Source organism: Nanorana parkeri, unplaced genomic scaffold, assembly GCF_000935625.1.
Source record: "Nanorana parkeri isolate BGI_ZX_2015 unplaced genomic scaffold, ASM93562v1 scaffold60, whole genome shotgun sequence".
In the NCBI taxonomy this organism is placed as follows: domain Eukaryota; kingdom Metazoa; phylum Chordata; class Amphibia; order Anura; family Dicroglossidae; genus Nanorana; species Nanorana parkeri.
Window position 1 is genome coordinate 758,270 of NW_017306328.1, and position 9,179 is coordinate 767,448.

A 9,179-nucleotide genomic window follows, 5' to 3' on the forward strand; every position below is an offset into this window, starting at 1 on the left:
CACACACACACACACACACACACACACACACACACACACACAGAGTTGCACAAATGTGTTGGTACCTTTACAGCCCAAAAAAATATGCTCCATTTATCAAGTGATGAAATTATAAGCAATGGTCTCATATACCAGCATGCCTTTGGTATGTCAAAGAGTAAAGCAAGCAAAATGTGATAAAGATAAATTACTGCTTATTGTAAAAAGACATTTTAAATATGGCCTGGGCAGATTAATTGATTCCTCTAGAAATGGTTATAATTAATTGGATCATAGTGATATTTCAAAACTAACTGTTTTCTGTAATTAGTATCACACATGTTTCTTGTAATCAGTCAGTCAGCCTATTTAAGTGGGGAAAAAGTAGTCACTCTGCTGTTTGGTATCATTGGTATCACTACATTGAACATGGATCAGAGAAAGCAAAGAACAGAGTTGTCTGAGGAGATCAGAAAGATAATTAAAGACCAGATTGTCAAAGGTAAATTCTAGAGGACTGATCAAATCTCAAGACTATCAAAGAATTATAGAACAATCATACTGCCCAGTTTCAGCAAGCTTTTTCTTAGTCACAGGTCATGGGTCCTACCAGCACCCAAAAATAGATAACAACAAAACATTGGACTGTTCTGAAGTAGCTTATTTTAGCCCTGATCTCAACCCTAGTGTACATATATGGAAAGAGCAAAAACATGCAGTTTTGAGAAGGCACCCTTTAAACCTGAGACATCTGAAGCAGTTGGCCAATGAAGAGCAGAAAAAGTACCTGTTGGTCAATGCAGAATAATTGAGAGCTACAGATATTGCTTGTTTGCATCAATTGCCTCTAAAGGTTTTGCAACAAAATATTGGGTTAAGGGTCCTATCAATTTTGTCTATCCCATTTCCATATACAAAAATATACACACACACATATTTTCATGATGTAAATTCAGTCCCTCTGCTATTCTTGTTTGGGTTATGTTGGTGGGGTAGCAATATCATACCATGCAAGGAGCCAACTGCCTCACCTATATGAGGTGCTGCAAATAACCTAATCTTAGGCAAGCACAGATAAAGCAACTGGCAGAAGAACTGCCAAAAGAAGCCATCTCCAAAATTCTACTTGAGTCATGGGGAAAAAAATAAAAAAATCACCAAGTCAAATACATATTCAAATTTTATCTTAAATTTTAAATGAAGTTTCATTTTGATTGTATGTCTGAACTATGACTGTGTGTTAGTGTCCTAATAATTTCTGTGTCATGTGTTTAAATATGCTTACTCTGAGCTTCCGACCGAACACATTAACTTTGCCTTGAAGTTGTTCTTTCCTGAACCTCCACTCCACCAGGTTATGCCCATTTTCTCCTGGAAGCGTCATGTTTCTCTTTGTGACCGTTGGATTAGCTGGTCCTGCTAGAATATGAGGCTCTGTCTGGAGGTGAAGATCCAACCCATTACCATAGATAATTCTGATAGAACCATCATACCCAACTTGATAGCTATTTCTCAGCTGATCTGTAAGGAAGAACAGACAGAAACCAGTTAAAAGCATCAACATTTATCATGGGTAATCTAATTATAGCAGAACTTTAAAGCAGAAGTCTAGGTATGTAGGTTTTCAAAGTAATGTAGACTTACAGTAGGTGTGGCTCCAGTGGATATAGAAATGTGAAGTCTATATGCAAAAATGTATGTGTCCTGTGCTACAGGGAGCCAGTACAAAGCTGAAACTCTACTGTACGCATCGTGCAAATAAACATGCAATGGCTGCATTGGTTTTACATGCCAGGATTTTTCCCTTATTTTTTACCTGGTGATTCTGCCAACAGCACACTTCCTACTATTAGAATGCTAAATTATCATTCTGTATTAAGACAAGAGAATCCGTACCTGAAACAGCCGCTGTCCCCTAGTTTATAACATACAATGAATAGGGTTCTGTAAGTACAGGAATTTATCAGCTCAGATTTCTGGTAAAATCAACAGGTTTTTTTTTGTAGTTGTGTTCACAGTGTTCTAGTAATGGATGGAAAGCATGGGGAGTTTGCGTTTTCTAACAGAAGAAAGTGGTGTGGCTTGTGAAACGTCACCAAAAATGTAGGACAATCTTTTCAAATCACTAGAATCTTAAAGTAAAATTCTGAAAATCATGAGCTTATGAAAAAGACCGCATTAAAAGAGTTCTCCCTCAAGCTTTCGAAATTTCTAAATGTACATCACTGACCTAGACACAAGGGCAAACAGAGTCACCGATTTTTAGCAATTTTCCACTTTAGGGAACAGTTAACGTTCATTTAGCGTACTTGTGAGCTAATAACAAAATAATGAACCAGTTTTCTCAAAGCTCCAAGGCAAAATCCAGATGCTTAAGCAATCTATGCGTTTCATTAGTCTTTCACTTCTTAGCTCTTTAAGTACCCAAGTGTATCACTAATGTAGTCACAGTCCTAACACTAAGTAATTGTAAAGTCACTTTTTCTTGTAAAGTATGACATGCACTTACCTTGAACCATAGTATAGAAAGAATCGATAGAAGATAAATTGGATATAATTCTGACATCTTCCTCTCTGCTAGATGACTCTATATCCACCGTGATGGCCTTGTCCATTTCTCCATGGAGATTTGTGACAACACCCGTTGGGAATGTTACATTGGTGAGACGACCTTCACTGTTGTAGCTGCAATCCACAAATTTTTCAAGTTATTGTTATATCTGGCAATTACATTATAAGAAGCAAAAGTTGTAAATGGAGTACACACCTTCCACTCTAAAACAAAGCATCTTATTTTATTTTATTCACTGAATTTATGACTATTTAAAAAAAATTCACATGAAGTTTGCAGTGCGCATTTGATTTGCTGTTTACCTTCATGCTTACAGAAAATGCACGACAGAACAGATGCAACTCAGTATTTGTACTCAGTATTTGTAACAATGAAATAGCAAACATTGTACTGTATATACTCGAGTATAAGCCGACCCGAATATAAGCCGAGGTACCTAATTTTACCACAAAGAACTGTGAAAAAATATCGACTCGAGTATAAGCCTAGGGTGGGAAATGAGGCAGCTACTGGTAAATGTACAAAATGAAGATAGATACCAATTTCTCAGTGCTCGAGATGCTGACTCGAGTATAAGCCGAGGGGGGCATTTTTCAGCACCAAAAATGGGCTGAAAAACTCGGCTTATACTCGAGTATATACGGTAAGTGATTATTCCTTTTTTTCTTATACTTCAACTGGCTTTTTAATCCTAGAGATAGAGACAGTGCATACAGATGTCTTATCACCTGCTAAGAAGTATTTCTTGTTCACATAAGGGTAGGGATGCAAAGATACCAATTTTTCGTTATCGAGTACCAATTTTTTTCCCGGTATTCGCCGATACCGAATAAGTCCCATTAAGGAAGCCGGGCGGTGTGTAGTGACTCGCGGCCCGGCTTCCTGATTAGCCGGGAAGCTGCTTCCAAGCTCCCTCCTCACCAAGTATCATCACCAAGTATCGGTATCGGTGCATGCCCTACATAAGGGTGCAAATTGTCATGTCTATGTGCAAAGAACATACCCCTCACCCCATACTTATTTTGGCAGTAGAAGGGGTTATCAGACAAAAAAAAATCCACCTATAACATACTCCTCTATAGTCCGATTGGCAATATCTGGTGAGGTCAGTGTAGTTTGTAGACAAAGCTACCTATTTCCAAAGATTTAGCCAGGGCTGTGGTATGGTCATCTACTCTTTTGGTAGAAGAATCATGCAAAGTATCTTCTGTCAAAAATATACTTCCTCTTACTACTGGCAGTGTTATATTTAGTGCACACTGCTCTGTGCAGGGCACTGTACGATCCTGACTCATTCCATAGGATTGGCTCTTACACATTATGGCAAGAGCCCATCCCAGAAATAGTAAAGTTTCTTTTTAAGTGTTTCTAGGTAAAATTATGCTGCCTTGGGAATATTGTAGATTCAGTGGAATGTTGGATCTAGTCAGATACACATAACTGTAGAATTAATTACATTTATTAGCTATTATACACAACTAAAGTAATGTTTTAAAGTAACAAAAATGGTGGTTAGTTAATGTTTCCGAATGCTCCTAAACTACTTACAGATCTCCAGCCATCTGCTTAAAGATGGAGGTAGGGAGTAAAATTCAACCACTGATTTATAAACCATAGCTGTGTTTTATGCAGATAATTAACTAAAAATATAAAAAAAAAAGCACCAAAATAAAGCTCATATAAAATCCCTGAAACATTGTGTCACTTTTTCTACCACTATGTGTATGTGTTAAGTGATGGTTAATAGCCTGGAAACTCACAATAACAGAATGGTGTGAGAGATAATCTACAAAGAATAATGCTACCGAAACAAAAGAAAGATTGTCACGTCTAGTTGTATGCGTGAAAAATTAAGTGGAAAATTAAATGTTATTTTCAATGTGTTAGTTTTCTTTTAGGAGAATAACATTCCAGGTGACCTATCAATTAAACTCAATCACTTACTTATCTGCTTTATTATAATATTGTATTTAAAATGTAAGTTTGCCAGAGTACAAAAGAACCTCCAGATTAATTCTTCTACCTGGAATGAGTGTCTAATCTGAACACAAAGGTTTTATAAAAATGTTAAGGTTTCCACTTTCCAGTGGTCAGCAAACAATCAAAGCAGCTGGATCCAACAAGTTTCACTTAAAGGGGAATTATAATGGTTTTGGCTCAATTTTGTAATTTTTTTTTTAGAGTTATGTGTTATATCTATTTACATACTTACATTCTTCTTTTACAAATAGACATTTACAGTGATATTAAAGGAGAACTATGGGGTCAGTGTCTTTCCCCATAGTTCTCCTTAGGGTAACGGGAGGACACAAACTAGCGTCCTCCCGTTACCCTAAGCTCAGTATACCGCGAGCTACAGCTCACGGTATACTGAGACAACTTAGATGACGGGATCCGCCCAGCTGTGTGAGTGACAGCTGGCTCTGCCTATCTAGAGGCAGAGCCAGCTGTACCGGCCCCCTCCCCCGTCCCTTCCGCCAGTCCCGATCTACTGAGCCGACCTGTGACAGTCTCATTGTCACAGGTCGGCTAGAACTATGAGGTGAGTGAAAAGCACTCACCTCATAGTTCTCCTTTGAAATTAATTTGTTTTTTTTAATAAATAGATGGCCCATACTTGTAAAAATCCTTTTTTTGTTTAATTAAAAATGTTAAATTCCTCTTTCTCTAGTGGAGCCCCTCACTCTTCCCCCGACCCCTGCACAGGTGCCGCCTTCAGCTAAGCGGCTGCTGTGATCATTCCCAGCCGTGCCAACAAGTGGCTGCGTGCGCTTATAGACAAACACAGCCCTGTGGCAGGCCACGTCCCTCCTCTTCACCCAACAGGTTTACTGACAGCAGAAGGAGCCTATGGCTTCCAGACCTAAGTAATCCTTTAATACATGACAAAGGAACCACTAAGCAATATGGGTTATCTAAAGATGCAGCACAGCAGAAGCTCCTTGTCTTTAGGTTCACTCTGTCTGACTAAACCTCAGATGGAGATGTTCAATAGGGAATGAGTCACTGCTCTGACTGCACAATAAAAACTAGGGTAGATTTTAACTTTAATACAGTAAATAGCCAGGGCCAGATTTATACCGTTATGGGTACTTTTACTTCACCATCCCCTGCTCTGTTGATGCTACTGCTCCATGACTATCATCATTATTGCCACAAACTACTGCTGCGTAGCCATACCCACTTTTCAATCTACCCCCCATTTTCCGGAGTTACTTACCTTTTTTCACTGAGGATTTCCTATTCAGTATCGAATCCATCAGCCATTCATGGAAAGTGTTTCATTTAAATTCCCAAAGGCAGGATCATACAGGATGCCATGCTGCTAGTAATTCTTAAAGTGGACATGCAGGGGTTGATTAGCTAAAGGAGTAGAATCTATTGACTAAGCAAAGAGAATGTTCACTATACAAAATTAATGTTTACTTACTAAGGTGAAGCTTTGTTCATTTTAAATGACCAATCATGTAAGAGAAACAGAATTTTTGCTTGCACATGGCTAAATAATTGAAGTAAACATAGCTGAGCTTTATTTATTAAGCTCAGCAAATGTTCACTTTGCTTAGTGAACAGTCTATTCCTTTAGCAAATCAGCTATCCAAATTGTGGGCTCCATCCAGATGCCATTTTGGGAAAGCCTAAATTTCACTGAGACACAGTGCTTTCATTGGCAGAGTAGAACCAAAATTCAAAGCCAGAGTAGAACCAAAATTTATTGAAATCGTCCAAATAGGTTTCAAAAAGTAAATCCAAGAGAGTGGTAAGCAACGTGTACATCTCCATGAACATCTCCCACACCACGCCAACGCCTCTAGCGTAGTGTAGGAGATGTTCATGGTGATGTACACATTGCTTACCACTCTCTTGGATTTACTTTTTTTAATCAATTTTGGATTGTATTTTCTCTGGCTTTGTGAGCCTGATCTTTTGGAGACTGGTTTGAACAAGTGAGAAGCCCATTATAGCCTGCACTGAGAGTGTGGACTGACTGCAGCTGAAGTTAGAATGGAGCGGTGAGTCTTTGGAGCTCTTTTGGATACAGTGCTTTCATTGGTTACCATTGTGGCAGAGATGCCTGTAGTAAAACCTTTGTGGCCCCCCAACCCATGTGGACTCTCAGAAAAGCATCTACACTTACCTTGTTAGATATCTGGTCTTACTCATAGTCTCAAAATAAGTCAGTGCTAACATACAACCTTTAGTTTTATCTTTGAAAAACACAAGCACAATTGCTGCATCTACTGGTAAAGAGACATGCTTATGTTTGCGTTTTATCATCTGTGACTTCTACAATTTTTTTATTTTTTTTTACACTATGTCATCCACTGCTAGCCACCATCTTTTTCTGCCTGTATACACACCTGTTTCACCGTTTTATTATACTTCTTGCTTTTATTATGCAAACAGGCAAACAAATGCTTTACATCTATGTATTTTAATGAGTATCCAAATTTATTCTTTGGAGAGGTACATCTGGCTTGGGATTACTCCCAAATCAGTGCTCAGAAACCCTCAGACTGGCTCAAATTCTAGTTTCCTTTGCCTGACTTGTGGTTAGGCCTCGGAAATTTCATCAAATTGATCTACTCTACGGTGTATTAACTACTGCCACCTGTTCACCTTATACTGAAACTATGCCAAATTCTAGGTAGAAAAAAGAACAAAACAGAAGAAAGTAATGAGATGAACACAAATTACATGGTAAGAAACGTCAATCCAGCCAAGCAAATTAATCAAAGCTTGTAAGCCAACGAGACAAAAATATAATGACAGCCTTCTAGCTATGAGGCCTACAATTATTTAAAAACAATTCATATGCTTATTTCTCTAACAACAATTGCCTCCAGAAAGCCCTTTTAAAATTATAACTATTGGTTTATCGTTCATCTCAATATTAGCTCATATTTAACATTTTATATTATTATATGCGTACTGCACTCACAGTAATATTTTCCCAAGTACAAGAAACTAAGCTATTCACAGGTGAGTTTTTCATGTCAACACAGATCTACAGTATATACTGTCAAGCACGTGACACAGTGACCCTCTGGTCAACTCTGGTTAATGCTTTGAGAATCTTAGGCCAAATCTGGCACTTTAGGCCTCACTCACATGCATGCAGAGGGGTGCACAGCATGATGCATGCCTGTATTAACGCATCAGGGGCTACAGGTGCTTGTGTACAACCATGGATGGGTCTGTACAAACCAAGGACAGGCTAACAGACACAGAAGGGTAATTTATCAAAACTGGAGCAGACAAAATCTGGAGCAGCTGTGCATGGCAACCAATCAGCACCTCTCTCATTTTCAAATCTTAACTGAACAAACTGAGGAGAGAAGCTGATTGGTTGCATTGCACAACTGCTCCAGATATTGTCTGCTCCAGTTTTGATGAATCCCCCCCACAGTGGCTGTATGCACATCTGAGCATTTACACCCATACATGCAATACAGACTGTTTGTGTCCAAGGCAATTCATCCATCCCTGTATGGATGTTATTGCTCGAATATGCGTTCTGCCTTGGCGTCTGCCAGCCTGTCATTTATTTCTACAGCATGCTGCCTGCAGCTGAACACAAACACCTGGGACTCTTGGGGTTGTTCTGGGTGCATAAATATGCACATTCTTCATGCTGTATGACCCCTTTGCGTCTGTGCGAATAAGATAAAGTGACATTAAAGGCTCCTATTTTTTTATTCCCCCCCCCCCCAATGCTTATATAAGTACTTACTTTATGTGATGCCTCTTGTTCCAAAAGTCTTCCTAATTCCACTTGTTTCCAAAAGTCCCTCCAGTGCTGGTGCCGCTCTCTGATCCAGCGCAGACTCCTCTTTCTTCCTGTCCCATGGAGTCGGTCCAAAGTGCATGCTCCCGGCTGCATGCACTCACGTATACTGTGTCTTCCTACTCACCCCGCCAGTGATATAAAGTGCACATGCGCCCACACACATCCTCCTGCACGGCCGTATGGGGAAGCTGAGTTCTGCAGCCAGGAACGAGTGGCACAGACACAGGCAAGTAATTGTCTATTTGACAACTTTTTAAAATGTTATTGCAAATATCTACTGCTTGCTACCAGTAGATATATGTAAAAAAAAACAAGACTTAAATACCACTTTAAAGTGCCTTACTGCATTTAGTGTTTTTAAATAAGTATTTTATGCAAATCTCTTTGAAAAGATTCTTACCTGAAGATCCGGTCAGTAATGGCACTTGTGTCAATGACAATACTAACTTACTTCCTCACAACTAACAGAAGTGTTGTCGAACTGCCATGTGCATTACTTCAGTTGGCCGTTAGACAGTCTTTCAGGTCTATCAGGCCCCATTCATGCTGAGCGATCCATCGAGCGATTTTTGCAGCGATATCGCTCATATTTCCACGCGATATCGCTCTATGTATGTCAGGGACCCAGGGGGGCCGTTCCTTGTCAGGTTCGCAGGCGCGGGCATCGGGCACGGGTAGCTCCTCCTCCTCCCCCTGGCAGGGCATCTGACGCTGGTGTGGCCAGTGCGCGTGCGCGGTACGCAAGCCGCGCGTGCATGTGCGAGCGTAGTGCGCCTGCGCCATTCCAAGCCACAGGTGCTACTCAGGCTGGGGGAGGACTTCAGCCTTCACCACTTG

The 9,179-nt window shown here is 39.9% G+C and overlaps 1 protein-coding gene across 1 annotated transcript in view; it reads right to left on the minus strand.

Annotated features, from left to right (window-relative positions):
• TENM3 (teneurin transmembrane protein 3) overlaps positions 1-9,179 on the minus strand; it is a 988,875-nt gene that overhangs the window by 24,149 nt on the left and 955,547 nt on the right. The window contains exons 25-26 of the mRNA XM_018576225.1: positions 2,489-2,664; positions 1,265-1,500 (exon numbers count right to left, since the gene is read on the minus strand). Of these exons, the coding sequence (XP_018431727.1) occupies positions 1,265-1,500; positions 2,489-2,664 (412 nt within the window). The remainder of the gene's footprint in view (positions 1-1,264; positions 1,501-2,488; positions 2,665-9,179) is intronic.